This window comes from Trachymyrmex cornetzi, unplaced genomic scaffold, assembly GCF_001594075.2.
Source record: "Trachymyrmex cornetzi isolate Tcor2-1 unplaced genomic scaffold, Tcor1.1 scaffold73, whole genome shotgun sequence".
Lineage (NCBI taxonomy): Eukaryota > Metazoa > Arthropoda > Insecta > Hymenoptera > Formicidae > Trachymyrmex > Trachymyrmex cornetzi.
Window position 1 is genome coordinate 1,246,696 of NW_017300059.1, and position 20,856 is coordinate 1,267,551.

Here is a 20,856-nt window from a genome sequence, read left to right on the forward strand (position 1 = left end):
TCAACGACGTTGTTTTGTGGGTAGAGAGTACGCGCGTCGCCAAGCTGTCTCGATGGTACATCAGAATCCGCCCGAGGGAAGACGTAAATGCCTGAACCTGTTTTGGTACAGGTGGTCGTGCGAGTATGTGTTGAGTGAAAAAAGACGCGACGCTTTTTCTCCGAAGCCTCGTGAAGCACGTGAACATGCGTATCGGAATTTCATATCAGAATAACCGTGGATATTCGCGAGATCGTGGTCCAGCGCGGTAGCATAAATAAAATGTTTCTTGATTCATCCTTGTTATCTTCGACCAATGCTGGAACCAGTATTAATTTACTATTGCGACCAGTATTAATATGCTATTGATATTTTATGTCGATTTTTCTTAACGATGTGTTTACGAATATATGAGATATTAATGGAATTTTATTGCCAATGCGTGTCAAATCTTAGAAGATATAATTATAATATGAATAAATTATTATAATGTAATATATATTAATTAATTATAATATATTATAATTAATTCTAATGTAATGTAAATAAAGAATAATTCTCAGTTTGTTAAAAATCCACGTTTTATATCAATCCTTTTTAATAATATGTTTAATATACATGAAATGTTAATATAATTTTATTCTCAATGCGCGTCAAATCTCAGATATAATTATAATATAAATAAATAATCAAAATGTAATATATTAATCGTAATACATTATAATTAATTATAATATATTAATATAATATAAATAATTCTCAATCTATTAAAAAACAATAAAATAAACTAAGATTTCTATTTTGTTCAATAAAACATTTATGATTGTTTGTACATTTTGATAGCCACTGTTGAAACAAATTTGACTTGGTTTTATTTTCTTCTGCATTCCTTCGACTTGCTTCTTCGGACAGAATGACCCGCTTTTCCCGACTGTGTCACTAACGAACCACCCCACATACCAAGCGGATAACGCATCGTGATATTGTAAAATAAAATCGAAATAAGTGAAACTTTTCATTTACCTATTAAGCCGCAGTTGCGACTTTTAACGTCATTTTCGGGAGCATCGTAATTGGAGTCATCGTTTAAATTGATCGCAGCCGTAGGTACACGATAGATCGCGTGCTGTAACGAAGACCCAAGAGAATCCTTATCGTCCTCGCGCCAATGCTCGGTAGGTTTAATGAAGTAGTTGCCCATTGACGTCTTCATGTGGCCAGTCTGAAAATAAAATTTACGGAAAAAAAATAATTCTGTTAATTTAATAACAATATTAACGAAATAAATTTGTCATATTCTTGTTTTAATAAAATGTCATTTATTTTATTAAAACACTAAAAGTTTCTTACTGAAAAGATCAAGCGAATAAATTACTACAAAAATTAACAAATATTTAATTAAAAATCAAATGTTTCATTAGTGTAAAAAACATAAAAGTAAATAATTTTCAGACTTGTTTTTTGCACAAAAATATAGATAATATTAATCTAAAAAATAAAAATAATCAATAATGATCACTCAATACTTCTAATGTTTAATAAAGAAAATTATTTTCAATCAAACTGCTGTTTTAGCCAATGTTACAATACAATATTATTTTTTTCCGTGTATAATAATGCATGATAAAATGGAACTAACTGGTAAAATTAATACAACTTGATACAAATTCAGTCGTAAAGTAAGATTTTGCATCATATACGAGACGTAATTTACGTTTCTAAGAAAATTAATTTTACTCGAAAAAAAGAAATCGATTGGAGTTCGCGAACCTTTGGCTCGAGTAAACCATTTCCTAACGGTTAGACAGAATTACGTTGGAATTATTTATAAATGCGACGTTCCATGTAATCAGACGAATTATTACACATTACGCGTTTACGTGAAATAAGAGAAGATTCGGTTCGCGTTTATTTTAAGCAGCGCCAAGTTATAGACAGATGCTATTAGAAGAGCGTTATTTACAAACGAAGCGCTACTCGTTGTTATCCTATCCGCCAACTACGATTAACTTCCTTGATTAAACATTCGGAACGGAGATGAACTCTCTGGATCTATTTATTTTTTCGGAACACAGACTCTCGGCACTCGGCGCACGTGCGCGCCGCGAGAGGAACGAACAGACCGCACCTCCTATTTCAAATACTTGTGACTTATGGCCCGTGAATTTTATTATAGTTACATTATCAAAGATCTCGAGCTACTATAATTCGATTAAATATAAATACGCATTCCGATGCTAGAACCGTACGAGAGCAAGGACGTTCCTCGGCGTACGAGTTAAAACTGGATATTATATAACTTAAAATTTCCTGCCAAACGACTCGAGCAATAAAATTAATAGGGCAACTAATTAACATATAAATAGCACTCAATTTCTCGAGCTCCGGAGCGAATCTTTTGATAACACTGAGGGGATCAATTCAATGGAATAAAAACTTATCTTGCTGTGTCAAATTCCCTGACTTGAGAGTGAAGAAAATTGGAAAGTTATGTGTGTAACATTGAAACGTATATTTTTTAATTAAAAAATACGCCCAGTTTGCAGGATAATTAGGAGATTCAGGAAGTCAGTTGGTGGATCCAGAAATTTATTATGGGGGATGAGGGACCATTGGTGTGCCACGAGTAAAATTTTTTTTTAAATCAAATATGAAAAGATAGAATATTAAATTATTATTTAAATTATTACATGGATTAAGAATATTGCTGAAGAAGATTCCAAAGAGAATCGAAACGTTCGAGACTTTAAATAAAGAAGACATCAACGCATCAAATGGAGTAACAAATTTACTTGTTAAAATTTATTGCGCATCTCCTCTCACGTTGACTCTCATTAGCCCAAATTAATTTTGTTTTTGTTATTTTAAAGAGAGAGAAAGTCTTTGGTTAACATATTTATATCTAAATTATTAGATTGAAAAAGTTTATTTAAATGTATAATTCATAAAATGTTTTGTTTAAAATTATATTAACACAAGAAAAGAATAATATAATAGAATCTATGTTTTTTATATATAGGAGTTACTTAAATTAAGAAATATTTTTGGAATATCAAAATTGTGATTAAGCATTTAAAAAATATTAAAAATATAACATTTTACTATAAATTTTTAAAAAAGGAGACTCGAAAGAAAGGCCATCGCTCTCATGTTTTCCTCCCTCGTGGATTTGTCGGTGCAGGAAGTTGAAATCTTGGCTGAGGTAATATTTTTCGCAATAAGTGTTTGCAGTATTTTAAGCTTATCAATATCTATTTTTGGTCAAAGCGGATCTTGGTGCTTGATTATTCACATGCAAATGTGCGAATACATTTTTCAGTCTTATTAAACTGCGCGCCGATTTGGCTTATCAAACTTGAAACGCAGTAAATTAAGCAAGCAATAATATTACAAATTATACTCATCGTCAAATACACGATTGGCTCAACTATAGATACTAATAGTATGCCTAATAAATACAAAAAATTGTAATTGAACTCTAAATTGTACTTATTCACAATTTTCACATTAAAAAAAGTGTAATCATATATTCATTCAAAATTTTGGGTTTTCAAAAAATGTTTATTTACAAAAAAACTATGAATATTTAACGAGTATTCATATTCATTCAAACAAAATATAAACTGAAAAAAAGCTTCAATAAGCAATCGTTACCCTTAATTATAACTAGCACTTTGATGACTTTAAGTAAAAAAAAAATAAATTTTAATAATTTTTGTCATTGTAATATTCAAATTTTACGAAGAAAACTTAGATATTTTGAAAAATATATTTTAGAAAGTAATACATTTTTAATTTATAAATATCTATTTGCCATACATATTCCGATATAATTCCGGTTACGTCACAGTAATGTCATAAACGTGTTACAAGATATCTTGGGCGCGTCGTTCATTATGGTCTGTGGACATTAAATTCCGAGATATATTATTTATTTCCAATAAAAATATCTTTGTTTAACCTATGGGTTAAGGACGCCTATTGTATGGGTGGCGGACTAAGTGCGTGGTGTAATCGTAGCTATTGTTTTTATAGATTTCTATTTTCTCTTACAGGCTTGCAAGCTATAATGTGCAGACAATATAGAGTAAAAGTGAATACGAAATGAAAATATTCGTAATCATATTCAAAAAATATTCATTCAAATGGAATGAAAAAATATTTATTCGTTTCTTGACGAATAAAAAAGAAATGCATTCGAATAAGTATTTTCATTCATTTTTTATTCGTTTATTCAAATATTAGGTGTATTCACCGGACGCACTAGATACTAATAACTGTCGGATCCAGACAAATTTGCATACCGCATAAACACATGCATAAAGAAAATTATCCAATCACATTGCTGTTATAAACACGCGCGTAAAATGTGATTGGATAATTTTCTTTATGCATTCATATATGCAGATATGCGAGTTTGTCTGGATATATCCTAAGGGTTATAAAATTTACATAGAAATATAATATTATTAGGCATCGAGAACCAGCCTTGACCGCATTTGGAGCTTGTTTCTTACTTATTTATATTATTCACGTACATTGCGATCTAATTTAGCTCATTGTGAAACGTTTTAATGCAAATTCAAGGTATATCTAACGAAGTACGAAAGAGGAGCGTTTCCTAGTGAGATCGTCTCGTCGCGAGGCGATAGTGCAGCGACCGTGTAGATAACGTGAATGAAACTTTACGTGACGCTGGCCGCAAACCATCGGCCGTAAGCGATGGCACGCGGCTCGTATACGCGGCTTCGCTCGATTCGCTTGTGTCTGCGATTTGCATTCTTGCAGACATGCGCCTTCTCTATTCCGCGGCACAAAGACTGACTTGAGAATTACCGAGAACTCTCGGCGGGAACGCCGTTTTTCTCTCCGTCTCTTCTTCCCCGTGTCTCTCGCTCGGTCACTATTTTACCCTTTCCCTCGCTCATCTCCCTTTTTGCCTTTTCGATCGGCCAACGTACAACTACGGCCGCTAACGACCTCGCGATTATCCTGCTGAAGCAATTCATCGACCTTTCGATGAGCGAAGCTGATTCAACGTGCCCCTCACGTCATTCGGTGAAAATGCCGCTCGTTCATTAATAATGCGAAACGTTAAAAATGCAGCCGCTTGGGTTCACGTGGAAAGAAGAATTTTGCTGAAGTATCTAAACATTTAACTAAATATGAAAAATAATTTTGTTGGATTATCCAAATAATTACGTACATTGTTAGATAACAAAACATAATAGTAACCCAATTCCTTGAGTTAAATAACATTTTGTTAATTTTAACGTCTATATGCATCAAAATGTAAATTAATACATTTATGTATGTGTTTATTTTTAAAGTAAACAATATTCATATTAATACGTATGCACTTAATGAATAATAAATTAAATTTGAGTCAATTGTTTTTAATTTAATTGTTTAACTCCACTGTTTTAGTTAAATTAACGATATATTGAATAGGAACTGTGGCGACCTGCAGAAATGATTAAAAATATGTGAAGGTAAATAGCCATGAACAAGCAACAAAATTTAAATCAGATAATAATATACAATTTTATTCATCAGATAATGATAATGACACACTTACGCGATTTAAACTCTCTTACAGACTCTTCTGATTAAAAATAATATAAATTGAATATAATTTGACGTTATGAATTTAACAGTGTAAAAATTTCAAGTATAATGATACTGAGAAGAAGTTAAAAATAAACGAATCAGAAAATTTTGTTTATATCAATCAGCATTCTGATTATCTCAATTAGAATTATAATAGATTCAACCAGAAAATTCTGATTTATCCATTTTCAATTGAAATTCTAATTAATGCAACCAGACTCTTTTTCCAGTGGAATAATGCTGTAAAATGTTTTACATTTTAGCAGTTTGAGCGTCTTACATAATTATTTTGATAGTCTAAAAATTATCTTTAGATACATACAGCTAAATTTAAATACAAAACCGTCCTCTCCATGCAGACATTCGGAACGGCAGAATTTGCAATGAGATTCTTTACCATAATCGTCTTAAGTAAATGTCCCCATTCTCTTCGAAGGTGCGAAAAAATATTTGAAAGAAATTAGAAAAGAGTAAGAGAAAGAGCGAATTCGCACGTGACTTTCTCTCACTTCTAACATCGTGGCTCAGTCGTGGCGGAGGAAACGCGGAAGCCTCGAAAGAATTAAGCAAATTAGCTAGCAATTTTCAAGTATCTCCTCGCGCGGATGTTCCTATCCGTCGCGAGAGCAAACGATGTCAAATCGTGAGCGAGCATACTCCATCCATACAGCGACGACAAGCCGTAAAAACGCTGACCGCATCCTGTATCCTTCGCGCTTTCGTTACAGAACGTGTGCATTATATTTGCGTATTGTCGATTGTTTTGACTCGACACGTCGAATCGACTTCTACGCAGGGGTCCGTGTTTATGCTAAAACATCAAAAAGCATGTCGCGACAACAGAGTGAACCCTTACCGTACCATCTACAATTTAGTGCCTCATCCATACCATCAAGGGTCACTTCAAATCTCTTCGTTTTTTCGCCTCTTCAAAATAATTCAAGAAATCTCTAAAAATTCATCAACATACTTTCAACTTTCTAGAATAAATATTGACTCTTTATTTTGGAAAATAAATAAAATGTAGTATAATTTATAATTACCGAAAGACTCAAAGAAACTTGCACGAACAGGAATCGCTCGGTCACTAGTTACCCATATTAGTACGGTAAGGGTTAAAAAACAGCGCTATCGAGCGCTATAATACTCGGAAAGATGCCCCAAGACGGTACTACCGGGAAGAAAAAATATGCGAAACGCACACCACGTGTGCATGTAACGTTTCGTCGTGCACAGTCGAGCCGGCTTAAATTATAAAGGCAGTTAGGGTACCAGGCCAGGCCAGAGTTATCTTTATTTAGGTTCCGCTTAATACGCGGGGTATAATACATCATAATATAAGGTGCCTGGCTCTGTAACGTGCTTTGCGCGGCCTGTACGAACGGAGACAATAATAGACTATGGTAATTCGATACAAGAACGCGTCTGAATATATTAATATTAAACATAAATTTTAGCTCTTTAAGTTCCTTTAAGACAGCAATCATATTTTTTTTTTTTAATATTTGGGGAGAATCTTTTGTAATACAAAATAAACGGACTTAATACTTCATCTAATTTTGATAATTATTTTTTTAGTCACTTGGCCATCATGATAGCGTCATTTTTGAATCTAAATTATCAAATAAATGAAATAAACAAATAAATAAAAAATTAGAAAAACATGATGAAGAGATGTGCGATTGTTATTATTGTCATTGTTATCTCATATTATTGCTAATAATAATAAGCGTGTAAATATTTCAATCGTTTCTTACTAAAATACGTAATTGCTTTCAACGTCACGAGTTCTTTAAACTTTAAACTTTCAACATTCATTTTTGATATCTGAAAAACGCTAGTGTCTTATCTTAATGTCTTTTATCTTAACAGAAACAGAGTTGAGAGGAAACTTCTTAGAGAAGCATAAATTGGTAGGCGTTATCGTTTACAAATAAATACTTAATTAAACGAATAAATTAATTACGTTTTACACTTGTGCATCGTCTCGTTGTCGGGACACAAATCAAGTTAAGCATTTCTGCAGCCTGTCTTTCATGACGAGGTGATCCTCATTAAGGCGGCCGTACAAAATGTCATCACAGACAAAATATCTCCAATTAATTCCGCCTATTATATTACACATTTCTGTCAAGGTCGTCAGGTCGATCCAAAACTGGTCGTACCGGTCGAGTAGAACTTGCAGATTTGCGTTCTTATGATGCTGTTCCGTGCCGAAAAACAATATCGAGTTTCTTAGCAAATCGGGTGCTTCGGACGCACTGCAAACATCTCATCAATTCAAATGATTGTTCACGGGATACAATTATATGACGTACGTGAGTTTTACATGAAGTCAAGAAATGCAAGAAGTCTTCATAATATTTATGCCAAATAATTACCAACGGATTACGCCGAATGCAACAATTATTCTTTTATCATTTATATCTCTAAGATAAAAACATCAATCAAAATTTTCGTTTGATATATTCTAAACAAAATTATTTTTATAAATTGATATAAAAGAGTTTATCGTTTAAATTTAAAATCGCAAAAAGATGCATGGATTCTAACTAACCTTTCATATCTATAATTATATTTTTACTTCCGTCTGTTTGTAATCTAAGTTTTTTGTCCAGTTCAAGTTTTTACTGTTATAGACTTTCAAGAAACATAGAAAAATTCAGAGTCATTTTTCAATATCTCTGTTACATTACTAAATAGTTTTTTAACTCAAATGTTAAAACTTTTATTTAATAAAAATTAAAATTTGAAAATAAAATTTTGCCTGTACCAAAAAAACCCAGATTATGAAAGGTTATTCAAAATAACACAATACAAAATTTTGACGTAATTATATTAGAATGATGTAAAATGTGAGGTCCTTCCTTTGTTAATACCTGCATTTCACCAGCATGAAGAAAAAAAAGAAATTGGTTCTTGATTTTGTAGGTCGAGTACAATTTTATGTCAAGTATTCATCCACCAACTTTTCCCATATTCATTAGATTGAGATACAAGAATGTTAACATCGTCCCATCCGTTATCACGATCGCCTCGCCAGCAGAATTCCGTACGATTTGTAATAGAGAGCTCCAGTTTGCCTAACAGCGTAATCTGTTATTATGACGATTCGTGACTGAGATTCAAACAAATAAAAAGATACACGATGATTACTGAGCCATGAGAAATTATCTCGAGTTTCTCGCCACGCGCGCGCGTCGGTTCTTGACGGCCGCATATATCATACGTGTCGAAAGACACATAAAATCGGTACATTATGTGCACTTATACTGCTAACGTAAGAACCATCGAAACAAAAATATACCGGAAATATATTTTTCGCTATGGATTCTCTTTACCTCAATTAAATATTTTTTAAAAAAAACGTTGACCTGATGAAATAGTTTTTATAATATTTTTTAGAATTTTTCATATTTTAAATTTATAAAAATATTTTAAATGTTTTTTTTAATTTTATAAATTGTTTTAAATTATAGAATACAAAATCTTAAGAATTATAAAATATTTCAGAATTTATATATATAAACAATTCTAGAAAAAATGTAAACTATCTCATTGTCAGCACTTTTGAACAAAAAAAATCTGAGAACAGATTTTTCCCCAAAAAGTTATATTAGAATTATACAGAAATTTCAGAACAATTCCGAAATTTATATAGAAATTCTGAAAAATGATATGAAGAATTCTAAGAAAAACTTTCACCAGGATACATAAGGTCTGAAATTATGGGATTCTTAACGAGCTGTGCTCAAAAAGGAATACCCGATCATAAACTATATAATTTTCAATTCAGGCATGGAATATCGACGGCAATAAAAAGGATTAGTGGATATCGGAAAATGATGAGGAGAGCGAACGATCGAGATAACGACCGAGATTCACTCGTCTCACGAGCAGGGTCGAATAATTAGGTCGAGTGGCTTGGCTTGCTATCGAGAGTAAAGACATCAAGGCTCAGCTCAACCGGGTGCTTACTTCTTCCTATTTCTATGGCTGAAACAGACGGCCGATTGATCAGTCTAACCTTGTCATGGCTAAATTAAAGCATGACCCAAATCGCTATGAGAAACATTAAATAAGCGAGGAGCAAATTTTTTTATTCCATTTTCGCCTTTCCAGAGCCTTTTTCACAAGGAAGAAGACCCGAGTTTCACATAGGGTCGCGAGAAAGATCCTAACAGAGAAGGTCTGTAAGACCACGAAGGGTCAACAAGACCCGCGAACGCAATTTCTGACGTTCACAAATATACACTACACGGAAAGAATAATTTTGTTGAAGTATCTAAAAATTATGTCAGATACAGATCTGAAAATAATTTTATTAAATCATCGAAATAATTATGTAGGAAACTCAAATATGATAAGCAACGCTGAAAAAGTTTTGATGTTTTCTAGCCACTAGTTTGAGTATCCTACGCAATTATTATATTTTGATCCAATAAAATTGTTCTTTATATGTAATAGCAAATTTAATTGGACGTTCTAGTACGCACTGGTGCGTATTAAAGCTGCTGTAAACTGATTTAATCTGAGTGTAAAAATGAATTGCAAATATTTCGGATTATAAAATGCATATTTTGTCTAGCAATATAATAAAGTGAAGATTTCGTAGTTAATCCGTTTCTATATTGTTTATACTAAACATATACTTTATATCAATCCATATATGATAACTTTATGTGCACCAATGTGATCTGAATGCATCAAATCGAATTTGCTGTAACTAAATTTTTAGACAATTATGAGTGAAATTTTCAGATATTACAGCAAAAGTGTCCTCTCCGTATATATATATATTACTACACTGAAAAAAAAATCTGGTTACATTAATAGAAATTTTAATAGATTTAATCATAAAGCTACAAATCAGACTTACAGTTAAATCTATCAAATTTAACCAGAATTATGTCGTATATTTCAAGATTACGTTTACACGGAAATTTTACGATTTATTTACGTTAAGTTTACACGAATTTTTCTCATGTAAACAATACATGCAATGTAAAATGTGTATAAATTATTATAAATTGGATTACACAATACAGAAAAAAAAGTAATTAAGCTTTATGATTGTTAATGCGTTTAACTTTAGCATTGATAAATAAAAAGTATATAAACGAGATAAAAGCTTTGACGCAATCCAATGCAACGATAAGAAGGCTTCAATAATTCATAGATTGTTTATACAGATGACACATAAAACATAATTTACATAATTTACATTGTGTATAGACATAGATGTAGATTATTTTATTATACGCGTAAATGAACAATCCTGCATTTTTTCTCAGTATACCGATTTTTCTTCTAGAAACCGTTTTGATCCTTTTTGATCGAAATAGTTTCCTTCATCTATCTGAGAACAAAACATCACGATAATCAATCTTATATATCGTATCATCCTGAAAAAACTTGACAAAGGATCTTTATGCATTTTAATGAATCCCAATGGATCTCAATAAATTTCTTATTCAGACTCGCCTAAGATAATCGAAAGAAACGATCTTTGACGAAAATTCTAAAATGTTTCAGAACGAATTTGACGTAAGGAACGATAAAAAAACACTCAAAGGCTTCCACTGACAGTTCGCAACTGGTAACCACGGTGGTGAAGAAATTTCAGACAATCCCTAGACAATCCCAGACGATGAATGCCTCGGACAGTCCCAGATGTCGAAGATTAATTTATTCGACGGGATATACGTTTCGAAGAATCGATTGGAGGACGACAACTAGAATTTCCGCGCGCGTAAAGGTGCCTGTCATTTCCTCGATGTTTCGCAAAAGCGCAGCTTCGCAATCCGCGAGGGACATTGCGACAAACGCGACGTCCACCATCGCGTCCACCATCCGGTCGTGATGTACGGGCTGTCTCGCGCAATAAATCGTGCTCACGAAGCGTCGCAAATAATTCTTCTCTCGATCTCTAACACCTCTTGATATAAAATCCAATCGTATCGCAGGGTCTACGTTCTCATGGAACGTCGTGGTAGGTGTTGTGGATGACCAGCCGTGCATTCCCGCTGAATGGCTCACGGAGTTGCGCGACTCAGACGATTCCGAGATGTTTGATATACGATCGAGAGTCGTATCTTTTTTTTTTTTTCTTTCGGAATCGGCTTTCGGATAGAGGCACAGCCAGACGATTCCACCGGATGTATGTGTGTGCGCGCGCGGCACATGTAATCCAACAAATCACATAAAATGCGTACCATCCCGAGTGATACACGCTGGCTAATGCCTGCAGGTCTATGCGGGCCTTGAACTTTTTGCGTACAAATATTTTCAGACATCCTCGCGTATGTACCATAGAACATACATTTTTCTCCCTTTACCTCTTTTTTTTATTTTTACAACTGATAAATGAAAGAGGATGTTAATATAAGAGCCGATTTTTGCCGAAAAAGGTATAAGTAAAATAAATAATGGTTTTTGAAGGTTTTGATCTCCAAATACTATGAATTTTTTAATAATTTTATCATATTCGGGAAGTCAAAATCTACAAAAAAACACTTATATATTTTTTTTGGCAAAAATAAATCCTTTTTTTAACATCCTCCTTTGTTGTTAAGCTATCTAAACAGAATAAAGTCATGATGACATCAACATAGAACGCATCAAAATAGCTCCAAAGTGATTATTAATAGACATCGAACTTTTTATGCAGACAAAAATATGCAAATATGCACAAATAAATATGCACTTTTAGAATGCTTTCTCAGTAAGACAAATTTCTACTTTGATCTTACTTTCCAAAAAAATATGCAATTATGCACAAGAATCCGATGTCTAATTATTAAAAATCGATTTCTGATCAGCTTCAATCCATTCATTTTGACATTATCGTGATCTGTTGTTTTGCTTGAATATATAAGATTGATCTTATAAGATTAATGCAATTTGTTGTGTAATTCTTGCATTATTATAGTCGATAAGAAGTATTTCATTATGTAAAACTGCAACGTCTCATTTGTCCGAGTGTAAATTAAAAATTTGCGATCTCTCCCGGAAACTCAACGTGACTTTATATACCTACCCATCCTTTTGGAAAGTAGAAGCAAGTATAGCTACAGGTTTTAACGCGAGGACTTCTAGTTTCTCTCCTGATGCCACGTGTGCATATTTATTATGCCTATAAATTAGAGGAAAAGTGAATAAAAGAACGCGACGATATGTTATTTATTATTGTAAATTATCGTCGATTCTTGGCTCATCGCCGATCGTTAACGATACACTACAAATGCCACTTAACAAGACATTTTATAGCGAAGTAGTTTTAAAGAGAAATACTCCGAGCTTCTTACAGAAAAAAGGTCGATGAACTCTGAACCTCGTGATATGATCGTGACACTCAAACGTTATTAATTGAAAAGTATTCTGAAGTTCGAGAAAAGTGTCGAAACTGCACACTAAAAAGAAATTGACTTAAATTTTAATAAATATTTGTTTAAACAGTGCTGACTAAATATTTACTAAATGTAGACATATGTTGGGTGATCCGAAATTCACGAATTCGGAGTACAGGACATGATATTTTATGCTAAAACAAATAACTTTTTTCTTTAGCAAAATTGCATCGGATAAATAATTTTTATGCTTATATGTTAACTTCAATCTGCTCTCCTGCAAAAACTACTTATCAGACGCAATTTTGCTAAAGGTAAAAGTTGTTTTTTGTGCTAAAACGAACAACTTTTTCCTGTAGTAAAATTATATTCGATAAATAATTTTTATGTTTAATTCGTATAACTTCAACCTGCTCTCCTGCAAAAACTACTTGTTAGATGTCATTTTTCAAAAAGAAAAAATTGTTTCTATTAACATAAAATATCATGTCCTGTACTCCGAATTCGTGAATTTCGGATCATCTTGTATTTATTTGTAGTACAAAAACCATTAATTTAATTTAAGTATTTCTTTTATTGAATAAATATTTATTTACCGTAAATAAATATTTCATTAGTACTATTTAAACAAATATTTATTAAAATTTAGTAATTTTTTTTCAGTGCAATGATCAATCTCGAATTTATGGGAAAAGAGAAAATCGGAGACATTTATAAGAAACGATGTTTTCCGATAAGATTAAATAAAAACGTTAATTTAATTTGAACTTTGCATCGAGCAACAATACTTTCTTCATCATTTTACGACGATGTAAAACAATTTAATGTAAACGCACTCGGATAAAAGGGGAGTATTATCCGTCTTCGCGACGGATAATACTCCCTTTTAATATCACTATCTTTCAGCCTCATGTTGCAAGCGTAACGCCACGCGACTCATAAATATTTACGAAATGCGGTGAATCGGTACGCAACCGTGCAGTATTTGACATTTACGATCAATGTACGCTTGATTCGAGAGGCGTTCCTACCCTTTCAATACTTCCGGCATACACCGAAAATCAACTCGTGCCTGCGTGTATTTTTAACAACGATAACAATGCCAACAACTAAAATAACAGCCATAACGATAGCCCGAAGTACATTCATCAAGCGACGGAAAATATACTTAGCTGTCCCAATGCGACTTTATGCTAATCGACTCGCTCGGGAACACAAGCTCCAAGCAGATTTATCATCTTCATAATCGGAATTAACTGGCTTGTGTGCGCGACGCGTATAAAGAATTGCGGAGACGACGATTTTCTGAAGCTTGATCTCTGACTCACCATTCCGTGACAAAGGCTGACACTGACCGCTGAACTTGGATCACCGTCGACTGACCCGCTGTAGAAACAGCCCAAGTGATGACCAGCGTGTTCCCTCCTGGTCGTGTTCTCGCTCATGTGTGTCACCTGCATCAACGTCACCGCGAAGAGGCTAGCTAATTAAGGCTGTCAATTAAGTAGCGAAACGGCCCACCAGAGTTGCGGCCTTAGCTCGTTTCGCTTCAACCCCTCCCTCTCTTTCTCTCTCTCTCTCTCTCTCTCTCTCTCTCTCTCCGATTTTTACATAAAGATACATTGCGATGATAAAGGCAATGTAATGTTTTATAACTTTTTAAATTTTCTCGTATAAGAGAGGAATGTCGCTTGATTGATCCTCCTCACCTTTATGTCAGGAGATACGAAACTGGCGTCGTGTGCCAGTCGCAAGCGAAATCGTCTTCCAAAGGCGGTAAATTCGTATTGAGGATGAGGATCCCAGACTTCAGCCGTCGCGTGTCGGAAGTGACCACTGTGATGCCTCTTCGCTGTGGAAAACTGCTCGGCTGAAAACAAAAAGAGCTTCAACTAAAATAAATTAAATAAAAATTACATGGAATAGTTAAAAACCTTTTAAAATCTTCTGGTTTATATACTTTTCAATCTAGGAACACATTTTGTGTATATCAATACTTTTATATATAATTTCAAACATATGTTCATTTTTCTAAATATTTATTCTAAGTTGATATGACCATCTACGTTAATAATTTATTTTAGTGCTTTCTGGTTTATATCTTCAGATTTGAGAAGGCTGTCGGAGACGAAAAAGGGCCAAGATAAATGAAGAAAGCAAAAATATACTTAAAATGTAAGGACTAAATATTTGTACATTTTCACTTTCAGCTAAAGCCAGATATTTACAGTTTAAAATTGAGGGAGGTTCTATTTACTTCAGATACTTACGTGGATCTTCATATTGATTTTGACTAATTTTTAAAGGTTTGACGTATTCCAGATTGCCCTTAGCGAGCGGTAACACGTTAATCGACGCTGTGCTATTGAATTCCTTCGTTTTTTGTATTCTCTCGGGAAGCACTGAAATGAAAATAAATCTTATGACATTCACATAATTTGCTCGCATCACTTAGAAATTTATATTGTTTGTGCAATAATAAAAACGAAGAAAACATAAATATTAAAAAAAATATTAAAATATTAACGTAAGTTATAAGAGTTATATATATATCCTAAATTTCTTGTAAATTAAATTGTCAATTTAGTTTAATCAAACATATATACTCTTGCATAAAAAATGTTTCTATAATAAGTATATATATATTTTTACAAAGATATTTGATTTTTTAATCAAAATAAAAACAACCAAATTTTTTATAGGAACAGTATATTAATATAAATAATATAAAAATAGTTCGCGGTCATAAGATTAAAAGAATTGAAATAAATAAACGATCAAAGATTCTTAGTCATAAGATTAAAAGAATAAATTAACAATAAATTTTTGTTCGAATTACAATTTACGCTCGGCAACATACACAAGCGTAGATTATAATTCGTACAAAAATTTATTGTTAATTTATTCTTTTAATCTTATGACTTATGACTAAGAATCATTGATCGTTTATTTATTTAAATTCTTTTAATCTTATGACTGCGAACTATTTTTATATTATTTATAATGTATACTGAAAATAGTCTGATATAGGTCGAAACGTCTATAATTTGTTTCTGTAACGTAAGAATTTTAAATATATAACATTCGCTAAAAACACCTTGCGCGTGACTGAATGATTCTTTATAATTTATTTGAAATTCATATTCATACAGATAATTCGATAAAAACTATTCAAGTCTCTTTCAACTTGCAGAAAGAATCGTCGATTCGTTCGAGTCATTTTCCGTATCTCTTAGTTCTTCTCTTAAAAAAGACTCTGAAAAGAAGTAATTTAACCGCTGGAGGTTAGTTAAAATTTTATTATCGATCGCGGATCTTTTTCTTCGATTAGCAAACATTACTGTGACTCATCAAAAGATAAAACAACTTTATACGTTCAAATGTTGACTGACACTAATTACTAACCGGCTGAAGGAGCCAATCTACCGGTATAAACAGAGTAATTGCGCGTAATAATGATCAACCAGCATTGCACGTTCCACGATCACGTTCCTGGCGAGTACCTCACCGATGCCAGACCGGTCGAGCGATTTGCGTTTCTTTATGTTATTACATATGGGGAGTTTATTATACTTACAGGAGCGCGACTAGACGTCTACTAATTTAGATTTAACGGCGGATCGTGGAATACAGTGGGACCTTGAGGAAATGTTTCGCGGAATAAACAGCGAACGCGCGGAATCGCCGCCGCGCCTAATTATATCAGGTTCTACCTATAACTTCGGTCTCCCGGCGTAGTACGCCGTCTGGAGAAACACGTAGCACCACACACATGGGTTCTATAATTACGCACGACAGTTTTTGCGAGACGTATCGAATGTCAGGTCTGAATCACGGGTCATGAGATAAACGCGAACGCCATACAGACCGAATTTACTGTTTTGTTGCGTATATACACGTGCTACCCCGTAGAGCGTGCTTGCGCCGAGAGGTTTTCTTTTTTTATCTCTTCTCAAACGAAATATCAAGAGACATACACATAGAAAAATATACTGTATTTAAATATTAATTATTTGTTCCAAGTATTTCAAAAGTTCATGTATTATATCCGCAAATCTATCAAAGTTCATCACAAACATCAAAATTCAAAATATATTTTGAATTCTAGTAAGTTTAATATTTTACAATCAAGATTATTAGATTGTGTTCGAATATACACTATTAGTTAGTACAGAACAAGACCTAATTAAAAGTTAAAACAAATTCAATTTACTTATTATATAAAGTCACTCTCTTCTTCGATAAAATGTTATAATATTTTTCAAAAGAAAATTAATTCTTGTTTTGATACATGATAATGAGTTTTCTCTAAAATTTATAATAAGTATATTTTAATAAGACTATTATCGAGAAAATATCCTTTGTTAAACATAATCGTTATTTGAAAAAAAATACTGAGTAATCACTGAACTGAGTAATCACTTTTCTTATAATTCCTGCACAAAATATTATCGTATACGGATTGACGTAAAAATTTATATTAATATAAATGCATATGAAAAGAAGTTTTGCCAAAGTATCTAAAAATTTAGCTAGATATAAACCTGAAATTTTATTAGACCATTAAAATAATTATGTAAGACGCTCCAGTGGGTTGCTACAATATTTTCTTGCTGCACTGCTTATTACATTTGAATATCCTGTACATAATAATTTTGATAGTCTAACAAAATTATTTTCAAATCCATATCTAGTTAAATTTTTTAATATTTCAGCAAAATTGTTCTTTCCGTGTAGAAACGAGTTAAATCTTCACTACATTCATACTGTTAGAATATGTCTTATAATTCAAGATATTTACATCTCACTCTTAGGCCCAGTTCCACAACTCACGGTTAACTCTTAACCGAAGTCCAATTTGTTTCCCATCTCTTTCCAATTCAAGAAAGACAATGAATAAGTTGAACCTCGGTTAAGAGTTAACCGTGAGTTGTGGAACTGGGCCTTATTACATTAAAATTAAATCAGTATACGATACAACTTTAATGTACCAGTGTGCTCAACGAAATTCTCTATTCTATCATAGCAATAGAACGACATTTTTCTGTGTGTGTTCTCGCGAAAAGGAATGTTTTAATGCTATACAGCTGCATGTGTGGCACCATGAAAGATTACGAGACAAAGGGACACCGTGTCGCGCGCCAGGATAGATCAAGCCCGGTTGCAAAACGTGGTCGCGAACGATGCAAACACACGTGGGCGATGCTAGTCGAGAGTGCAACGTCGAGTGTTGCACAATCCCAGGACGTTACGCGGATATTCAAATGGGAAGGCGAGACGATCTGGTAAGAGCCAAGTAGAGATCTTAGGTGGAGAACACCGTTGACTACGTAGTTATCCGTTCGTTTGTTGTCAGCATACTCGGCGCGAATGCGTTTAAGATCTTATACCCAGGCGAATTTGCATAGCCGCATCAGCGATACGTGCACGCACAACGAGATCATTCACGTGTGTCTATCATTATGACGCGTTTAACGTAATGGGACGGCAGGAGAACGAGCTTGTCTTCTATATATTAGATGCGATCGGTTTTCTATGCGTACGCATTATGCAACTACGCAAGTTCGTTTGAATAGGTCTTCAACATTAAACGGGGACTTCACGAATCAACGTCACGTTTAGATACTAGATGGATATAAATGGTCTTAGATCAATCGCACTTTGATCCGCGGATGTTCTGAATCGAGTCTTCTCTCATTAAAAATTCGATGCAATTACTCACTTCATTCGTAATCGCGTATATGATGGAATTTGACGATAAGAGATATTCCTTTCTTTATCTTTGTAGAAGAGTGGATGAAACTGAGTATGCTAAATAATAATAATAGCTCAAATTTATACATACATATATTTACGTAATAAAAAAATAATAATTTTGTAGATTTATGTAATGCATTGAGAGAAAAATGTATTAAATTTTAATAAATTTTTATTTGAATAATATTATGTAGTTATAATAAAATATATTTAGTTATAAGAATATTATAATACACAGCTATAAGAATGTTTATTAAATGCAAACATATATTTATTTGAGAGACAAGAATTGTTAATTTGATTTAATTTCTTTTGTTTAGTAAATATTTATTTACTACAAGTAAATAAAGTTAGGTTAGTATTTCTCAAACAAATATTTATTAAAATTTGGTACATTTTTTCTCAGTGTGTATAATAATTTTACTTTATTTTTTAATTTTGTAAAATATGCAACATATATCGAATTTTGAATTACTGTTATCACTGGCTACATTTTCTAATAATTTTTTTTATAGTCCACTTACGAAAAAAAGAACACTGAAATAACAGTCTGCTCACAAAAATAAAATATTGCTCAAAGAACAAGGTCTTCCTTTAAGTATAGGATAAAGTCCTGTACAATAAGAAGAAAAAGAAGATATGCAAATGTAATGCTTTGATACATAAATATCTATCTAATGAACGCTGCGATTTTACAATATAGAACCCTGGTAAAAAATTCTTTCTCATGTTTTTAAGAATTTTTCATATTTTAAATTTATAGATTTCTGAATAAATACTTTAAACTTCAGATTTTTTATAAACTTTCTTTAGAAATTAGAATAAGAATTCTTAAAAATCTTAAAATATTTCAGAATTCATTAATAATGATAAACAAATTCTAGAAAATATGTAGGCTTTTTTTAATACTTCTTAAAAATGCTCCAATTTATATAAAAATATCTAAGAAATTTTCTGATTGTGTGTGTAAGAGAAAAATTATAAAATTATTCAAAAAGTTCTGAAAAATTCCGAAATTTATATAAAAATACTGAGGAATTATATGAAAAATTCTAAGAAAATTTTCCACCAGGAAGTAGCAATCCAAAATAGAAAATAGTCCGAGTACATCAAGAAAGCTCAAAAACACGTGCATGATATGTTATATAGCAACTTGAAATATACGTCACCAAATGCGTTACGATGTTTACATTTTCGTCACGTCGCACCAATGCATTTCGTTGCTACACACGCGGGACTGTTTATCCAAGCCGCAAGGAGTAATAGTAATTATTCGTTTCAACTTCCCCGGCTTAATATTCATCTATAAAGTGTAAAATTCCTGAAAATACCAACGGAAACGTGTCGGACGTGCGCTAACCCTTTTCGAAAACGACACGTTTGTTTTGCGCCCTAAAATTCGCAAAAGGAACCCCTTCCCTGCTAATGGTAACAATAACCGTTTCCGTTCCATTTCTATATGCGAAACGTACAAGTAACGCGCAAGCTATAAATACCTTCTGCATTTTAAGCAGAGTTAAGATTATATCGTAATTTTTCGCAATAATTTCGTGACACAAAAACGTTGCATTTCATATTATCGCAAACAAGTAAATACGCGATAATTACACCCACAACAAGAAGTTAATCGTCGTTTAAAATTTCAACGAAATATCCTATGCTAACGAAGTTGGCAGTTCAGAATTCATTCTTCAAAAACCTTCGAGTGAAGATTTTTTTTAGAAAGAATCCTTGGAAAGACTAAAGAATCCTTGGAACAATTCTTTTGCATACGCTAGAAACGCCAATGCGCTTGTCTAGAACGATACTTAACATTTTTTTGCAATTATCTTAGTAATAACTGCGACAATTCTCGTTGATTGTTCAATTGAAAATTGCACGATAATAGAGCTGTGTCATAAATAGCAGACTTGGCTGGTGTCGACATAGTAACACGATATTAATAATGAGTACTAAATTGCAATGTTACACGCGCGTAATCATATCTTTGCGATTACGTCGACAAAAAGAGAAAATAAAAACTAAATTCACAAAACCAATCATTCACAGCACGCATTATCGCAAAGCAGTTTGACGCCTTGCTTGAAACGCTCTACTTTTTATTCTAATACTAATAAATAAGAAAGTAAAGATGAGGAAGGAACATCCATTTTCCTGTAAA

At 32.8% G+C, this 20,856-nt stretch overlaps 1 protein-coding gene across 2 annotated transcripts in view; it reads right to left on the reverse strand.

Annotated features, from left to right (window-relative positions):
• The window catches only part of LOC108767888 (A disintegrin and metalloproteinase with thrombospondin motifs 9), a 44,726-nt gene that overhangs the window by 15,671 nt on the left and 8,199 nt on the right, over positions 1-20,856 (reverse strand). For both annotated transcript variants that reach the window (XM_018518021.1, XM_018518020.1), the window contains exons 2-5: positions 15,209-15,340; positions 14,648-14,808; positions 14,267-14,392; positions 1,003-1,201 (exon numbers count right to left, since the gene is read on the reverse strand). In XM_018518021.1, the coding sequence (XP_018373523.1) occupies positions 1,003-1,201; positions 14,267-14,392; positions 14,648-14,808; positions 15,209-15,340 (618 nt within the window). The remainder of the gene's footprint in view (positions 1-1,002; positions 1,202-14,266; positions 14,393-14,647; positions 14,809-15,208; positions 15,341-20,856) is intronic.